The sequence below is a fragment of the Dermacentor albipictus genome, chromosome 7, assembly GCF_038994185.2.
Source record: "Dermacentor albipictus isolate Rhodes 1998 colony chromosome 7, USDA_Dalb.pri_finalv2, whole genome shotgun sequence".
Taxonomy (NCBI): Eukaryota; Metazoa; Arthropoda; class Arachnida; order Ixodida; family Ixodidae; genus Dermacentor; species Dermacentor albipictus.
Window position 1 is genome coordinate 16,454,208 of NC_091827.1, and position 19,714 is coordinate 16,473,921.

The 19,714-nt window shown below is 43.1% G+C and overlaps 1 protein-coding gene across 4 annotated transcripts in view; it reads left to right on the forward strand.

Annotated features, from left to right (window-relative positions):
* The first annotated feature begins 3,578 nt into the window (after positions 1-3,578).
* Positions 3,579-19,714, forward strand: part of LOC135914402 (CLK4-associating serine/arginine rich protein) — a 56,627-nt gene continuing 40,491 nt past the window's right edge. For all 4 annotated transcript variants that reach the window (XR_010568302.2, XR_010568303.2, XM_065447238.2 and 1 more), the window contains exons 1-9: positions 3,579-3,719; positions 10,162-10,387; positions 11,384-11,481; positions 12,063-12,164; positions 13,019-13,101; positions 14,328-14,421; positions 15,824-15,954; positions 17,043-17,139; positions 18,699-18,777. Coding sequence is in view for 2 of the 4 variants with exons in the window: in XM_065447238.2 (XP_065303310.2) it covers positions 10,256-10,387; positions 11,384-11,481; positions 12,063-12,164; positions 13,019-13,101; positions 14,328-14,421; positions 15,824-15,954; positions 17,043-17,139; positions 18,699-18,777 (816 nt within the window). In the remaining 2 variants the exon portion in view is untranslated. The remainder of the gene's footprint in view (positions 3,720-10,161; positions 10,388-11,383; positions 11,482-12,062; positions 12,165-13,018; positions 13,102-14,327; positions 14,422-15,823; positions 15,955-17,042; positions 17,140-18,698; positions 18,778-19,714) is intronic.

Here is a 19,714-nt window from a genome sequence, read left to right on the forward strand (position 1 = left end):
CGTGTCTTCGTAATTATTGTTGTAATCTTATGTTTCGGCGAAGGCTGGACGTTTGGCACAATAAGCGTTTGTAATAATTTATTAGTTACTTTCATTAAGACCGATGACACTGAGGAAGGGGGTAGGTGTGTAGCACAAGTGAGGATCGTATCGCAACAAGAGAGGATGAAATTGTGTTATACAATACTTGCTAGCTATACACTCTATGGTGAAATTGCGTACAGGTGGACTAAACAGACCGCCAGATACACCGGATAAATGGTTCATCCACCTTGGATTAACTGAACGAGTCGTGTGCCAACGCCTGCTGTGTAAGGGACCAAAAACGGGAGAAGTAACAGCGCCCCTGTTGGATCACCTGCTGTCGCAGCATGACAAAAATAGAGGCTTTAAGCTACCTCTTAAGCTTGGGGGCTGCTATCTAAATACTCGTACATGTTGTTGTTGTTGCCTCAAAACATACTCGTACATGGTAATGGAGAAATCATTTTTCTCGGCCGCTACTGCACCGATGTTGATGAGGTTTGTTGCATTTAAAAGAAAAGCTAAAAATCTAGTGACCGCGTGAAGCGAATTTTTATTTCGGCCATTGATGTTTTTACAAAAATCGTTTAACACTGCAAAATCTCATAAAGCGAAACTTTATAAAGTTAACAACCCTGTAACTCAGCAACAACAACAACAACAAAAAAAACGACATAGCAGTTATGTAAATCGTATCTAATAACACATCTAAAGCGGACAGAATTGATATATTACACACCGGCTCTGAAACATACCCCTAATATGTTAGTATAGGGCCAAAGCCCCCATAATATATTAGACAATCTGGTTGAACTTTTGCAAAACTCTATCGTAAACACCGTGACAAATTTACGCGAGCTTTAAATTCACACATCAAACTTTTCCGCTCTAGATGCTTCAGGGATGCAGTTTACAGCATTGCATGCATGCGCCGCGCGTGATAAAAAAATTAGTCAGCCAACCGGGCACGGCGAATGTTGTGACGTAAGAATGAGGTGACCGGTGACTTGTGTGTTTCTCATTAGCATCATCATCAGTCGCAGCAACCTATTCTACGTCCATATGGCACTGTAGGGCGCAGACCTTTCAGAGCGATCACCAATGACCCCATTGCAACATGACCCCTTAAAACGCACTTAAAACAGATGCATCGGGTGTATAAACCTGTCCCACAACGATAATAGTCATCTGCCTTGCTTACGTTTCCTTTCTTGAAACATATACGCGCTCTACTTTCCTGTCGAGAATGTTATATGTCATGCTGGCAACGCGCATGCGGTTAGAAGACGATTGTTGTGGGACAAGACAAGCACCAAAGGGTGCAAACTTTTTTAAGAGTTTAAGAGGTACTATAGTACCAAAGAGTCAAATGCTGGGATGCGGTTGTAACAGGTCATCCATGTACTTATCAGCACGCTACGTAGAACGTATGAGATGTGGTCACCTTGCCCTTGCCACTGCACGACATATCCATCCGACTATCCACTTTACGAATGTATGCAGCCATGCTCTGAGCAGCTCTGTCTTGTTCAGAAGCTATAAGACCAATCGGCTCACGCATACGATGATCTGTCTGCCTATACTTGGATGGCTAGTGAAGCTGCAGACAAATGGTAATTGTGATAATTAAGAGACGAACAAATGTCATATCGCTCACAGTATATTGATGACAAAAATTTTTCGCTTTACCGTATCGGGACCATTTCCGTTAAAAATCAAGAAGAAACTCTGTCTTTGACCATATACAGAAAAAGTAATTAAAAATAGAATAATCTCTGTTTCTTCCATTGAGAAAACAAATTTTCCCTAATAAACATAGCATTTTTTGTTTTTTGTTTGTATTGTTAATTAAAAAAAACTTTTACGGCGTAGCCTTGGAACTAAGACTTAGGACGTAAATCTGTCATCAGGACACAGAGAGACAAAGCCTCTGGCAGGACAACTTTCCCGGTTTGAGCAAAAAAAAAAAAAAAGTCTAAACACAATATTTTGGGACATCCTTGATAGCTAGGATATCTGTAGTTGGATGTCGTGTGGATCAACGTTGGTGTGGATGTCCTCTTTTATTCCAAAACGACTTACGTACATAGGGGTATAAATGGATATCACACGGACGAGTCTCATTCTGCCGTCTTTGGCTGCAATTGCCTTCCCTTGGCACATATTGTTTTACTCTAATATTATACCACCGTTTGAATAACGACTCGAATATAACGAATCGAATATCGTCTTACTCGATTCGTTCCTGCATCGAGTATAATCATGTACTATACGAAAATTCGAGTTTTTTTTTAATAGTCTTCAAATACTTCACGTCGTAGAGTGCTCACGACTGAACATATGACATTGAAGCGAACATACGATCATTTTCGTCCCATTCACAGTAGCCATAACGTCTGCACTCCCCGCCAATATTAAAGGGAGTGCGTATACGTATTTGTGTTCCATGTCGGTAATTTTACTTGAGTGTGCTTGTAACGAAAAAAAAAATCGCAGCTGCGTTTGAAAATTGAAGTATCGATTGCGATAGCAAATTATTAGACAGATATACGGAGTAAGGATAATAGTTTTACCAGCCGCATAGGCACGTAAATATTCGCTTAACGGCGATTGAAAACACAGCGCACACGAAGCTATCAGCCTTCGGCGCTCCTTAGACTCCGCACCCAGCGCGCTCCGATCGCGGCATGCGCAGCGGTTGCCGGAGTAAAACACTTCCAGATTCTGACACTTGCGACTCTGACAGTTGTGAGCGCGTGGACTACGTGATTGACGATTTTGTGACGTTTACGCTAACGATATATATTTATATATATAGTGCTGAGTTATGCGGGAGAATGAAGACGACTTGTGTAATTACTCTAATTTTGTATTGAAATATAGTCTGCCAATGCCGACAGACTATTTAGTTTGAATAATAAGTTTGAATCTGTTCATTCTGGTGCTGTTTGTTCATTGAGCTTTCGGATAATTCGACCAAAACGCGGTCCCGCGAGGGATCGAATTGAACGGAACGACTGCCCTTGCCTCCTAATTAGTTCATGTTTATCTCCCTACCCTCGTGTCTTGCGCATTACACCAACTTAGGTCTCATAAATTATATTTTGCTAGTCCTCAGCACTGCACGTCGGGCACTCCGCATTCTGACACATTTTATTTCACACCCGTGCTCTCATTCGCTAATACGAACAATTCAAAAATAGTTAATACCACGAAAAAGAAAGAATGGTCGCAACCACCGTGGTCGCTACTATCATTGTACTACACTACATATTATAGATGCAACTAGTTGCAACGAGAGAAGTGCAGTAAGTGGAACAAGACTGCGTACGAAAAGATTTATAGACCGCAAACAAATGCGCGCGCCATCTTTTGTTAATAAATATAAATGTTTTTGATCATTTTGTTGTAACTTTTACCGCATTTTGTTGTTGCTGTTTTATTACAAACGGCGCAGCAACTGTTAAATTTTAAATATTGATATCAATTTGTGCTTAGAATTGCCTAGAATGCATACGTGCTGTGACACTCACCCCTAATTTTATGCTCTACCGTTCCAGTGCGGTTCGCAGACAACCGGGTGGCCGGGCTTACGCATGGCATGTTCATTCCATAAGTTAATAATTATTCTGAGAGCGCGATGATCGTTTATGCGTTCCCACTGTTCACCGAAGCCGCTCGTTAAAGTGACCCAGGTGAGAGCACGACACCTTTGAGCATTAATGTTTGGAATATGCGTTAGCGGCGAAGCCGGAGATGCCGCCTGCTAAACTGCTATCGTAAGGCTTAGGAACAAATCGGGTACCGTTAAGATTGTCTGTGCTGTTCGCGCTGTAGTTGTCCCCCCTGTCAGCGGGATGTGGAAACTACTACGACGTAGCGAAATTAATTTCAAGAGAACAGACTGGTGGGCTAGATTGTACTGCATAACTTGAGGCAAAGCGCAAAAAAAAGGCACGTAGGACAACAGAAGGGAACGAAGGCGCGCTCATGTTTTCGTTCCCTTCTGTTGTCCTGCGTGCCATTCTTGCGCTTTGCCTCAAGTTAATTTGTGAGCGACTACCGTTATCGGCAGTGGACGTACCCGTGCGAATTAGACTTAGCACGTGCTTTATTGTCAGTCTGTAACCGCATCTTCAAGCGTTCTGTTCTGAAAGCACTTCTGTGGACACTCGGAACGCCAGGTTGACATGCAGGAGTGATGCGTGTCTTCGCATTGGTCTTCGTTACGCTCTGCCAAATCATTGAGTATTCGAACGATTGTTGTCGGAAAACAGATTGGGTTGCTCCTGCGTCAGAAGCGCGTTGTTTGCTTATTTTCCGTGGAAAACCACGAACTTGCGTATCGTTTCGTTAAAACGCTGAACGACATTGTGTACGTATAGGTGAAAGGGAAAATATGAAGACGATAAGATAATGCTGACATATGCGAGCATGTTGTCGTCGTCTTCCGCTGCGTACAACACATTTCTTCTTTTGCATCACGCTTTCAAAATTTCCTAATGTTCTAAAGGCTGATTTAAATGTAGCATTGCCAAGGTTTAACAGAGCTTCAGCGTTTTTCGCTCACGTCTCATTATTGCGCATTGACCTTTCTAACAGTTTCCAGCACTGCGTAATAACGGTGACACCGCGATTCTCGATCGCGATCGAGCCAATCGCGACCGAAAAATAAGATCGGTCTCGATCAGGATCGTAAGTGCGCGCTGTGACATGTAATAGCTGGCCCCAAGCCCAATCGGGATCGAATTTCTCGATCTCGATTGCCCCCCCCGTCCATAGCTTACGCAAATGAGCCAATCGCGATAAATTTGAACCCGGTCGAGCACGGTCAGCTATTTGCAGTTATAATTTTTATTACCTTTGGCAGTTCACTGTGCTTTTGGCATGCCAGAGCTTGTTGGCGATGCTTGTTTCTCCATGCTTGATAACATCTCACACGCGTAATTCTATACCAGACTGGCATTTGGGGAAGTGTGTGCCACTTGTGGACACTATACTTGAAGAAGTCGTATTTCCCCTATAGAGGAAGGGTTTCTGCACTAAAAGCCACTTATTGTACTGTGACACAGTGTGAAAAATTCATATTCATAGTATGAGATGGATGAGGATATTCAATGGACCTGATTTTTTGTTATTCACATTGATATGGAATGGGAGGAAGTGAAGCCGGAGAAAGCATAGGGTAAATTAATTCTTAACTTTAATTGAAATGTAGGAATAATAAGGGGAAGGGAAATGAAAGCAGACAAAATTCAAACATAGCACGGCGTCCGCCCACTGACGACACAAAATGCTTGATATGCACAGAAATCCTGTGTAGTGAAAAGCAAGTGACGCAAAAATATTATACGAAGAAACATTGTATCATGACGTACGAGCATCTTGGGTGATAATGCCTAAATTCACATGTGCAGAAACTACACAGTGAAATGTGTACTACCATGTATTTTTGTACTTGTAGAAACTAGCACATGCTTGTTGCATGTAAAAGGCTGGTGCCTACAAAGTGTGAAGGTTGGGAAATGTAAGCTCACTTAATTTAACTAAACTTGGTTTTGAAATACCGTCCTGTCATCATGGGCCTTATTGTAATGTAATGACAGCAAAAGTACTGAAGTCGTAAGCACCTGCTGAAGTCTTGTAGCAACAAGGCGATATGTGATGACATCGCTTATCCAAACACAGACAAGAGGGCTGTGTGAGCGTCTTTTGACTGTGCTTGCATGTGGCAGCCACAATGATAACAGGAATGGGTGGAGCAAGACAGCAGTGTCATATTATGATGTCATCACATGTCAACCTCTGAGTGCTGAAACTTCTTTGTGTAAACAATAACATAAATTGTTTAGGACTCTTACTCCTGTTGGTGTTCTTTTATAGGGTTTCAAGGGCTTGTGAAACCATGTCATGTCAGCACTCATTTAGTATATGCTACAGTGGAAAAAGGTAACAAATTCTGATGGACCTTTGTCTGCTGGGAGGTTAACATTCTGCTCAAGTCTTTATGATTAGGACATAATCAGTGCAAGCAGTGTTAGCTTCAGTGGCATTACTGCACTCTTCGTGTTCATAGTTTAGTTGGCCTGTTTCAGTCATGACTTCTCATCCAGGGTATTATAATGGACATGGGTAAAGTGCAGGTTTATTTTCTGCCTTGTAACTTCTATCTAGTGCAGTAGTTCTCCCAGGTCCTTGCGAACCATGTGTATGGCCCATTAGTCTTTGGGCAAAGGCAAAGTGCCGACAGTGGAGCTTTTGAATTGTACGAGTGCACGCATTTTACTGTTGCATAGCCTTAACGATGGGACTAATCTACAATATACCCAATGATCCTCTTGGAATTGCACAAGTTCATTCACTTTGTGATTATTATAGCCTTAAAGAGGTGACTATTGTGCAAGATAGATTTATGAGGGTTGATCCAGAAATAAGGTTCCCATCGGTTTTAGAAATAAACAACATTGTTTATTCTCATAGAAATGTACATCATTGGAAAGATGAAACTGCTCTAGTTTTCTACATACTCGCCATTGTTTTCTACGCATTTTCGTAGACGGTGCTCCAATTTCTGTATTCCAATGTCGTAGAACTCCACCGCCAACCTGTTGAGGAAGCGTTTCACCTCTTCTTTGACTTCATTGTCCCTTCGGAAGCGTTGGCGACTCAAATGTTCCTTAAACTTGGGGAACAAGGGATAATCACTAGGCGTGAGGTCTGGACTGTACGTTGGGTGGGGCATGACAGTCCATCCAAATTTTGTCAAAGGTTCCTGGGTTTGACAGGAAACACAAAGTCGGGTGTCGTCATGAAGCAGCGTTGCACCTGCTGCCAGTTGTTTTCGCCAGTGGTTCTGGATAGCTCGTCTGAGTTTTCTTAGTGTTGCACAATAACTGTCCGAGTTGATTGTTGTCCCACATTCCATGAAATCGGTTAGCAGTATCCCCTTACGATCCCAAAAAACACTGGCCATGACTTTGCCAGCAGAAGGAGTTAGCTTGAACTTCTTTGCGACTGGTGACTCTGGATGACGCCACTGTTTGGATTTTTGTTACATTTCGGGAGTGAGATGAAACACCGACATTTCGTCTCCCGTAACATTGGAGTCCAACAATCCTTCCTTATCTTCTTGACACTTTTGAAGAAACTGGCAAGCACAGTCAAGGCGTTTCTCCTTGTGGTCTTGTGTCAATAGCTGCGGCACCCATCAAGCACAACATTTGTGATACCCCAATTTTTCAGTCGAAGCTCTTTCCACTGTACCGTAAGAACTCCCAGGAATCTGAGCAACAAGTTCATCGACGGTGGTCCTCCTGTGTTAAAGCACTTCGCATTGGACCATCTTGATAATTACTTCAGAAACTGACGGTCTTCCACTCTATTCTTCATCGTGGACTTCCTTCTGACCTGCACTAAACTTCCTGCACCACTTTTGGATGTGTTGAATGGACATGCACTTGTCACCATACACCTCTGTCAACTGATGATGAATATCCACGGGTGGGGAGTCCCTTTGGCGTGCAAAAAGCCAATTATGGAACGAATCTCGCATATGGTGAGATCACCAATGGGAACCTCCATATCGGACGCCTGCTGAGCCAAGAATGAGCAGCGCAGCGAAGCGCGGCTGGGTGGAATCGAGAGTTGGGGAACAGCCGCATGCATCAGTGTCGCCGGATTTCACCTCGCACCTTACCGTGTGGCTGGAGCTCTTCGGGAACCTTATTTCTGGATCAACCCTCGTACATATTTGTGTGAGCAGGCTCTTTGTACTGTAACCTGTGATTTGATAAACCTTTGTACGTCTAAAAACTCCACTAGCCATTTGTGCTAAACTTGGAATGGCTAGGCCACATGGTTTCACTCGCCAAACGTATTTAATTTTCAATATAAAATTACATATCTTAGAAAAATCTGCTTTTTGTGCCCTCCTGACATGCACAATTGGCTACATAGCGCCATAAGTAAGTATAGGAATATAACTTTTTGACTTGGCATTTCCTTGCATTAAAAGGCCCAGCAACATGCCAGAAGAAGCTTGAACAGCGATTTTGTCTTCTTTGTAGATGGGACATGACCTGAAAGAGCGATGCAATGATCATTGGTTAAAAATGTAATGTGCAATTTGCATTAGGATGATATTGCGAGTACTGCGGAAAAAGAACTACAACACTATGCTTTAAAACTGTTTTAACTATCGCACAGCCGCGGGTGAGGTGTTGCAATCATGAGAACTATGCATCAATGTTCCGAGCACTTTGATGTGCCAATGACTGCCTTGCAGAAGCTGTTGTAACCATAAAAGTGACTCCATGGCCTTTGAGATCAGACCCCGGGCTGCCTAAGCATGCTTGGCAACCGTGGCACGCTAATTTCCGCTAATGTCCTGGTGCCATTGGTGTCACCATATGATGTCATGGGAAAGGGAAATATGGCATCTAGAGCTGCGAAAACTTGAGAGTAAACCTCACTTTGTATGTATTTTGGAATTTTTGCTGACCGATAACTTGGGTTTGTGTGTGTTAATTATCATGTTTCCTTTTGCTCTTTATACTTTCACATGCTGAGAAAATGGATCTAGAACAAATGTGGTGGCTTGAAAAAAAAGCATCGCGGGCCCTCTTTAAGGCACAGTTCAAGCCGTCTAGACACCAAGAAAAACAATTGCAAGGGCAAAAGCTTCATAAATAATTTCCGATAATACTTGTTTCTACAAATTGGTTTCGGTAAAGGTGCCCAAGTGGCAGATGCATCAACATTTCGATACACTGACTTGTTCCATTCTAGTGATTGCTGTGGCTGCCACACACGAGCACAGCCGGCAAAAATGCATGCAGTACTATTTTTTTAATTAGCGACACCATCAATAGCTAGCCTTTTTCATACATGACATCAGCAAATTTTGTTCAGTGTCATGACGTCGCAGTACTGTCACATGATGTTGGGTCTGACACTTTGACAACAGCTTTAGTGTCAAATTAATATATCTAATAATATACCTCTAGTAATATATACTATACATGTACCTTGCTCTGATATCTACTCAAAGATGTTATGTCAAGTGCATATATAATCGCTGTTGCTGTTTCATTTTATGATCAAGCCACCCGTATGAAATTTTGAATTGGCCAGTGCAGGTTTTCTTCGTCTGTGACCTTTCCTTGCTCTATGATTCATAAAACCCTTGGCTATTACATTAATGCACCTTGTGTTTCCCAACCTTCATACATGCGAAGTGTGAATACGAAGCCAAGGACTAAATTATTAATTAAGTACTTTCACGTGTGAGAAGTGTCTGGTTGGGTTTCTGCAACTCGCAAAATATGTCGGTACTCCTTTAATCATTTTCTGGTAAAGTGAAGCCATCTAAAACTAGTCAGGCATTCCAAGCACACGCACCACCTCTTAAGTCGTTTTGCAGCACTGCATTAGCTCCTGCAGTGGTCATGGAGAGGCACTCCACGCACTTCAGGTTGTTTTGAGCAGGATAAAAGCCAACGCCCACAAGGATAGGCACAAGGTCCTAGGAGGACATGTTAACCATGTGTTCAGCTGTCACTGTGCAAGTTTGTGGGCACTGAACGAGCTGTCTTGATCTCTTTTTTTAGAGCGGAGCTTTTTTTACCCAACTCCCCGTAGTTCGGCATGGCTGGTCAGTTTTTGTTTTCCACTGAGTAAACTGGACCAATTCTGAACATGGTGCAATTGAAACTGGGCGGGTCCCGGAGGCAGTGCAATCAAACATGGTGGCTTTGGAGGCCGATCGCAGCACAGTCCATGCGTGTCCTTGCAAGAGTTCTAATGTGGTTTCTGGCGCAAGCTGATCCTAAAAGCTGTGCAGTCCTGATAAGTGTGATGAGGTTATCACACAATACAGTCACTAAGCTGTAGCATGTGGATTTGGCCACGTTGCCTCTTGCTCCGGGTTTGGCGTCGGTGTCTCGCCGAGTCGATGTTGAAGGGTGGGCATGTCTCCCACACAGCTATGGCACTGGTAAATGCTTATGCAAGTTGTAAAGTGCACTTGCTCTTTGCACAGCATTGAATTGGAACGGTTTGAGAAAGCTTCGCTGTACATTGAATCAAACAAGTGCTTTGGATCCCCAGTAATTTTCTTGCTGTGTCTTCTTTACGCAGGCGTGGTGTCCCCTCTTTTTGTCTTCGATGTGTGTGCACCGTCCGGCGGCTTCCGTCGCAGCAGGGCCACTGTGAAACGACGTCGACGAAGGACATGTTCTTCCCGTCTCGCTCGTCGCGCGACAATATGTGGCATGAGGCAAGGAAGCAGGAGCGCAAGATACGGGGCATGCTTGTCGACCTCAAGAAGCGGGCCGAGCGCCGGAAGGAGTTTTATGAGCGAATTGTGAGTGCCACTGCCTATATTTATTTTGTAGGGACAAATATGTCCCTCAGTAAAAGATGTAAAAGAAGGCCATGGCATTGGTTTTGGTGCTTGTGCTCACCCCTTTTGAGTGTTTACCAAATTGCTGTCATCATAATTTAAGAATATTGTTGAGAGGGAACACTGGTGTTAGTCTATGGGAGCTGTAAGCATGGTGGTTGGTACATGGATAGTACATTGACAAGGCTCATGTATACAGTGCTCAAAAATTGAGATGTGAACAGCGATGAATGTCTTTTACGCATAGTTACATGGAATTGCAATGCTTTGTAATTGCCCTGTGGCTGATTTCTAAGCATGAAGTAGTCCGAAGTGTACATTTTCGAGTCTGAATTAAGCCGTAATTACAAGTGCAGGCGAACTTTGAAGTGAAAGAACACATTGAAGTAGTTTAGGAACAAATGCAGGCGAACTTGGAAGTGAAACAATGCATTGAAGTAGTTTCGGAACTGTTCTGTGTTTCAATTTTTGAGCACTATGTGTAGTTGATCTTGACTGGCGGAGATGAACAGGGCCATATTAGTCCATTTTGCCAAAAGCTTTGCATTGAAGTACACAGTGTGTTTCATAGAATAGGTACATGGGCAATTGTTTCCTATGCCAGTTGGCAGAATCAGTGGATAATCATACACATTCACTCGCCAATATTTCTTTCAGGAAACGCACTTAGAAGCACTCATGCTCACACTTACATCCACTCACACTTACCGATACTCACGCAGTCATACTCGCACACACATTCATGCACACATACATATATACTAACTCTGAAATGAATGACCTACATCCACTCACACTTACCGATACTCATGCAGTCATACTGGTACACACGTACCTATATACTAAAAGTGAAATGAATGTGAGTAAGTATGAGTGAGTACACTGAGGAATGGGTATGCTGCCTTGTGCTTTTGTACATAAAAATATGATCCAGGACTATCCTGAATGCTCTTGCAGAAGCAAGACCCGGCCCAATTCCTTCAGCTTCATGGGCGGCGTTGCAAGATCCACATTGACCTGGCAATTGCACAAGCTGCTGACAGCCCAGTCACTATGTAAGTCATCAAAGAACCATGTGCCCCATGCCGACCCTTTTATTGGATAGTGGCAGGCATGATCTTTCATTGTCGCGCTTGTTAATGCAGATTTTCAAGCAGCCACGTAGGCACCTAATAACATAGGAATATCAGCTGGTTGGTTGTACGATACTGGCACAGGAACAGTGGGAAAGGCGTGCATGTAGAAAGGGCAGACGTAAATCAAAGCAGGGGCAATGTTTTCCGTTTATTTTTCTTTTCTTTTTATCCATCTTACTTTGGTTTTCTATTATTGTAACATTGCTACTTTGAACCTAGGCGCATGCTACCACGCACACCAAAATCTAATCACCGTTCCAATGTCAATATGTTACTGTGTGAGCTTTTGGCATTTGATAACCCTTCAAGTGGCAATAGTGAGTCTGTTGAAAATTAATGCAAAAGCTGAAAGAATGTGTCCGTCTAATCTGCATGTTTGTTGGCGGGCTGATTCCTTTGACTTCGACCACCACTGATGTTGACATGAAGCAAGCGGTGGCTTCTTTTTGCTCGTTCCCGCTGCAGCCACTAGTTGTTAATGAATATTTGTGTGACTGCAGGATGCCATGGCAGGGAAATCGGGACGTGATGATCGACCGATTTGATGTCCGAGCCCACCTGGACACAATACCCGAGTTCAAGCACTCTGATGATGGTCCAGAGTAAGCCTGCACCTTTGCTTTTTCATGGTGGCAGTTATGTATAACTATGTGACTTGAGTGAAGGCTTACTGAGGCAAAGCTTGTAACTAGCCAAGCCTCGGATATAACGAACGATTGAATGTAGCAGACTAAAGTCAATTCTTGACACTCCAAATGTGGATATAACGAAATGTTAGATTTGATGAAGTACAGTGTAATCTTGTGGCAGGAATATGGATATAATGAATTATGGGATATAATGAAGTAAAACTAAAATTTGGCTGGCCAAAGCTTTCAATGATTATTCCATTGCTATAGTGAACCTAGTACGATCTTAGTTATACTAAAGTGAATAATTGATCACTCGGCATTGTGATAGCAAAATGTCGAAATATTCAGGAAGGTCAACTTGGAACTGCACAATCTGGAAGTCCATATGTGTTTTGGCACGTGGCTTGGTTTGACCCACAGCTGGCAAGCCATCGTGCTGATCTCCTGCAATCACATAGGTCGCAGAGTTGCGTATTTACTACAATGCAAGGCACATGTGTAATTTTGAGCTGTTCATGTGCCACATGGCAAACTGCCCACCGGCCATCAATTAACAACAGCAGGCCCTTTTCTGGCTCGTTGTAAGCGTTGTGCTTTTGCATGTCTGATGCAGAGATGCCCAATGCGCAACTTCCTTTGCGTAAACCTGATTGCATATTTTTTTAGTTGCTATCGGGGTGTACATACTTCTAATGAAATTGGATATAACGAAGGTGTTTTCATGTCAGGTGGGACATTATTACAAAACTTGACTGTATCAAGAGTAACTGTCACAGTTGTTTCCATTTGGGACATTCACATTGGTGTACCGATCTTCGAAACAGGCTGACTGAAGAGCAAAAGGAAGAAGAGAGGCAGATCAACTATGAGCGTTATCGCACGCTTGTTCAGAATGATTTCCTTGGAGGTAAGCCACCAGTTATGTATCTTGCTCCTGAGTTGTGTTGGACTTGGGTGTGATGTAAATTTAAGCTGTATAATATGACAGGACACCGAAGATGGTAGTGGGCGAGCCCCATCTGTGGTGTCTAGAAATGCATGATTGCCGACTCTTTAAAATTTGTACTTATTTTTGGGAGTAATCTTCCCAAAGTAACAATATCGGCAGTCAGTCTAGGTGTGCATTTTATATTACTTTCTGTGCTTGGTACTTTTCCATCGAAAGTGTCACCTTTGAGCGCTTAGTATTATCCCGTGAAGTCTGTATCCATAACGTTAACGATGGGAGAGCGCTAGAACAATGATAGAGGAGTAGGTTAATAATTGTCAGGCCACATTTAAATCAAGTAAATAGGGTCTATTTCCTTGTTTTGGCGTTGTGTGCCCCTTACTTTTCTGGTGGGAGGGTGTGAGATGCTCAGATGCACATGGTATCTTGACAGGAAAGTACTAAAGATAGAGTGTTCAGAGAAGTGCATGCGGGGTGAAGACAATTTTGATTGCATAACAAGGTTACGCCCTAAAGGGTGTACTGTTTGTTCATCAATACCTAGCCGTGACATCAAAGGATGGGACAAGAGTGAGCGGAAAACGATGCTGCCTGATGCCCGATTTAAAGGGAACACGAAAACAACCATTGAATCAGTTCATATTGATGAAGTATTTTTTTAGTACTTCATTCTCGGTAGTTCCTCAGTAAGAGGTTGACTATTAGACGATAAATTGAAGGCAAAACTTTCATCCCAATTTTGTGCCGAAACTCCGGCACTAGTCAGTGCGACATTACGGATTTCAAAGTATTTGCTTTTATTTGAGCCATTGTGGTGTACTTAGTTTCCAAACTTGCCAAGTTCAGTAGTTACTGAACAAATAAACTAAACTAGTTTACTGAACAAATTAACTAGTCGAGAGCAAACACTAGCTGGTGCAGGAACTTTGAGACGGTGCCCTTGCCAGTCTATCATTTTTGCACCTTTGTCTGGCCTGCGATGCCTCCTCTCGTGGTACGAGCAACTTTTTGGGGGATTGTAAAAGTGTCATTTATTAATGAGGCTTGACTTGTTTTTCCTCTTTTAATGTCCCTCTAACAAGAGGTCCACCGTCCGGTGCAGCAGTTTCCTTGAGTTTCTGCCGCGCATGCCTTCTACGTGTGAAACCGTGACCCCCTTCTCTGCATGTCGTGTGATTGTGCAGTGTCAGAGGACAAGTTCTTGCATCAGATCTTCTTGGAGGAACGCTATGGCCCTGTCGGGAAGCCTGTTGGCACCACGGAGGAGGAAAAAAAAAAGTGTGTCTCGTTTCGTTGACTTTGCGCAACGCCGCGTTGGCTGTGACGACTGTGGCACCCCGCTGCTGGGGGGACTAGGTTACGGGTTTGAATGCCGAAGGCTGCATTCTAATTCAGTTAGAGATGCTTGTGTGTATGAGCTGAGGAACTGTTTGTTCGTAAATCTTTACAGGATCAAACTTGGATTTTTGGTGATGTTTGATGGGCCAATTTCACTAATTGTGATGACTTCTCTGTTTCAAATCAGGATATCTCTAGTTGTACTACTAATGCCGTAAATCGTTGTTTAAAGGATTAACACTTGCAAGACAGAAATGTTCCTGAGATAGATTACTTTTTCTGAACTGCCAAAAAGAAATTGCAATCGTAAGAGGGTTTTTGTAGTTGTCTGATGGCATTGGTCCTAAATGACACGAAACTCATTTTTATTTTTGTTGCACACGCTCTAAATTCCACATTGTTGTGGTGTTCTAATGCATTTATTTTTCAAAGGAAAGGCACTTCCATACCAAGAACACAAATTTTTAGTACCTTGAGAATGGCACATTGTACATCAAAATGAATAAAAGAAATACATTAGAATTCAGATATTAAATTAGGTTTCGTAAATGTATAATCGTGAATAATATAAGATTTTTTAAGAGTATTGTCTCCCTTAAGAGACTCAGTTTTTGTAGTGCCGATACTGGGAAAGTCATCATCACAAGTATCTTTGATTTTGTATAAAGTTAGTGTTTTAAACAGTGTTAAGCTTGCTTCTGCATGCAAGATGTTGATTTTGCAAAGTGCGTAGCTCTAGCTATTGATGGCTGTTATTCGAATGTCATTTAACATTTTATAGCTTATAGATTCAGATGAGAACAGTGATGGATGTGGTGGTTTTTGTACAGCATAGTAAAAAAGAAAAAGGGCACAAGGACTTGTGGTAAACTGATCCATCACCAGTGACGTTCGTGACACATCAACGCTTTTGTGGCGCATCAGAGTGGGTCATGTCTTACTCCCGACTCTGATGTGTCACCAGTGACATTCATGGCACAGACACCTTTTTTGACACATCAGGGTTTGACATGTAATTACCAACACTAATGTGCCACCAGTGACATTTGTGACAAGTCAGAGTGGGGGTGTCATCAGTGACAGTTCTAGCAAATGAGCACTTTCGTGATGCATCAGAGTTGGTCACGTCACGACCAACTCTGATGCGTCACCAGTGTTGGTGGCACGAACACCTTTGTGACATTCCAACTGTCTTTGTTCAGTGCTTTTTATTGCTGCTGCTCCACTTAGTCAGGTCCATGGTAACTTTTACTGACGTTCCAGTTTTCAGTCTTACAAATCTGGCACACTCACCTGTAGACTTGTGTGTTGTAATGAGTGAATGAACTCGCTGTTTGTCCAGGCTTGCTGAGAAGAAGGCAGCGATTGGCTACACGTATGAGGACAGCACACCTGCTCCCTCAACGTCATCCAATCAGAATGATGAGCCGGAAGAGGAAGAAGATAAAGAGGACCTCAGTGACATTGATCTTGGTGAGATTACTAATTACCTTTTGTGATCTGGCTAGATGAAGGCTTGCACTAGGGCTAGTGAGAGTAGCATTATTTGGGTACGGCCCTGCAGAGGTATAATATACACATAACTAGAACACAAGCGAGGAAATGTTAGCATTCATGTTCGTGTTCTACTTGTGTGTCTGTTATACCTCTGCTGGGCTGTATCCCAATAAGGCTAGGTAAAGTTCTGTATAAGATGTCAGCTGCTTACATCATTGTCCAGTACTCTTGTACATACTTGCGCAGACGATAGTCAGCTTCTTCTGGAAGTAAGTATTATCTAAACTTGAAAGCAGATTTTCACTTACTTCAGCCTGTTTATGAAACTTTGTCAATGGATATACACAGTAACAGTAGGAAGAAGTGCACTGATCCAAACACTCTTCTTGATTGACGTCTCAGCTATTGGCTAATAGCAGCTGCATGTGGGAATCTGCAATAAATGTGCGGAAAAGAGTGAGGAGCAGGCTTCTGTTGAAAGGAGAGCATTTAAGAGAAAGGTGACCTCGCGCTCCACTTGCGAACTCCATGCGCCGCGCATGACTGCAAAACATGCTGAAACGTTCACAGCAAACGTTCATGACTGCTGAAATGTTCACAGCAGCATATGCTATCCATGGACTGTCTTTTAACCAAGCCCGAGAGGGGTTCAGGACCCCTTTAAAACAAGAACAGAGGCTTGGTAGGCTGATCAGCTAGTAACGCTGTTGGCAGAAGCTGCAGTTACGATGATTCAGCTGCTGCCATGAATATTTTTATTGTATTTGTTATTTTATGATGTTAAGCCCACAATTTGATTTCAAGTGTCGTGACCTTCTGCAGCTATTGCATTTTGCTGTGCTTTTAGCACAAGGGTGCTGGCTCAATGCCAAATGTGTTGGCAGCCACATTTTGATGGGGTCGAACTGTGAAAATGCTCGTTTTGACTTTGATGCACATAATAAAGTTGCAGCTGGTCAAACTTATTCAAATGCTACTACAGTGGTTACGCATAACTCAGCTGTTGCTGTGGTATGTTAAATTGGGGCAATTAGCCAATCGTTTATTCTCTTTTCTTTCATCAGATGTGACTGTTGACGTGAACGAACTTACCATCGAGCAGGCACGAGAGATGAACGACCAGTCGCACGCCTATGGCATGGAGTCTACGGATTTCATTTCGTAAGTGACACTGCTGCTTTTTTAGGTGGTAAAATCACATTCGTTGCCTTGATGTGACAGCACTACAGCATAACCTCATTAATTGGACCCTCATTAATTTGGAAAATCAGATAATCTGAACTCGTCCTCTCGTCCCGGCAGGCGTATGCATTAATGCAATGAAACTCTCGTTAATTTGAACGTATTTGGCCGCACGTTGGTTATTGCACAACTCTCGGCAAGCTCGGCAAGTGCGAAGTGCCGCAAATGCGTAACGCAAAAGAGCAAAAACAGCGTTGGCGTCTACCGAAACGAAGCGGTGGAGTTCGCATTGCCATAGTCATCAGTGGAAATCGTATGCCAATGACAGCAGCGCCTTTAAAGCCTTTATTCTTGCATTTACTGCTGCGCCTAGCACCTCGTTGGTCACGTGCCTTCATGACTGCATGGTTGCCACGACGTGTTGATAGCAGCTCCGGTTTTGTCTGCAACGGTTGCAGCAAACTAGTTTCATTTTTACTCGGTGCGAAGCTGTCGAGAATGAAGAGCACCATCTACATAGCGATGCGCGGCGACCTGGCGACACTGGTGAAAAAGAATTGGGATGTGCGTGCAGTACTGAAAAGCATCTTCACAAAAGCATCTTCACAGCGCGGCACGGCCGCGCTTTGAAGGAAGTCGCGAGGCCTTCGCTGCTGCGAGCAACTATCAGTCGTGAGATGAGAATTACAGCTTTCACACTGCTTTTGTGCAGAATAGAAACAGGATTTGCTGATTCATTCAGTTAATAAAGTGTGTTGATGTAATATGCATATGTTTATTGTTTTCTTGATACCCTCGATAATTCGACGTATGGTTCATTCGGAAATTTTTTTTTTGGTCCCCTGAAATCCGAATTAACAAGGTTTCACTGTAGTTGGCAGTAGTATTATACTGTTTTGTTTATGCCTCTCTGGAGTGCTCGTCTGGTGAAATACTTTGTTATTCGAGACTCAGCAGTTTTTGACAGCAATTTGAACATTTGATTTGAAACTCGGTCTTTAACAAGCTTAGGTCAGGGTGCCCCTGTTGTGTACACTTAGGTAGGTTAGGTAGCTGATATTACAGCTGAGACCAAGGTGAACTAAAGCAGTTACGTAGTTCATGTGATGTGTAAGGGCAGGTAACCAGTGGTCAGTTTGATTATCAAAATAGGTGCCAAGGGAAGGGAAGTGCATTAGAGAATGGCTGAAGGAGTAACTGATAAGTGTATTAGGGGAATTGTGGGCATGAGTGGAGTCTGCTGACACAGAACTGGGGATTGACTGGTGATTGCTGGAGAGGGCTTTGAACCTACCGCTGACTTCATGTGGCTGATGATGATGGAGTCTCTGGTTATTTGACATTTTTTTTTGTTAGAGTACTGCTAGCTGCTCTGTGGAGGTCCTCAGCCCAACGTGTGCTCTTGGTCAGCCAATGAAGTGTTCTGAAAATGCTGCTCTGGAGGTGGTACTCTGAAGCTTCTGTAGTTTTCTGTTGTCCATGTTAGCTGGAGTTTGCATTTTATTGCAAGTGTCTTGCTGTCGGTTGTTTTTGTGAAGGTACCTTCACCTGGACAAGGAGGAGCAGGAAAGACTGAAGCAAGCTAGGGAGCTCGAAGAAGAGAAAGCCATGTACTCGGTGAGGCACCGTGGGGAGTTTTCATGGGACAAATTGTGCTCCTGAGGGCGTTAGGCAGTTCGGCCTAGCGGTGTGACTGCTCTATTAGCTTGAGTTTTTGGAAAGGCCGAAAGCAGCTAATTTTTTAAAAATAATTAGATTGGTCCTGTTGAGCGTGCAGTAAATGCCCATTAACTTGAAGCTGTAAAAAAACCTGGAAAAAAATTTCAAGTTGAGTGGTGTTATGAGATAAGCAAAATCGCAAAAATAGAATCCTGTTGGCTGCACGTAGACCCTGACGTAGAGCCTTTTCAAAATGACACCAGTAATATTCTCTGTCACTTTCATGTGTGTCGGCACTGGACACATCGGCCTTTATGCACAGCGGTGTTACTGGCACTACGCCTAAACAGCACGTTAGGCACAGAGTTAAGACGATTGATCCTAATGCAATATTTGAAGCCAGTCATCCGAGCATAACTGCTTCCAGGCAGCCAAAAGGCGATGCTGCTACTTTCTGCAGTGTAATGAATTGTGGACAAATTCATTTCAATATCTGAAACTCAGCTGTGGAAGAGTGCAATTGTCACACGTTCAGCAGATGCCCACAAGTGACGCGGCATTTAGGTCTCGCCCTTGTGCCAGCCCGATAAGCATGATAAGCGAGCATTCTCATCAAGCCGCAATCTCATGCTGGCTGGCTTTTGGCTGCCACACGTTGGCTGTTCCTTCTTATGGCTAGAACGCAAACATTTGAATCACTAAATAATGGAATGGAGCACCACATTTCACAGCAGTGTCCTGTTTTATTGCATTGTCATCTGTGTGTTAGTGCTTTAGTCGCAAGAATGCAGTACCGACAAGACTTAATACAGTCTAACCATATTATAACAGTCACTTCTGACACAATACCTTGTTATATCAGATATTTGTTATAAGCACTCATTACATGCTGATA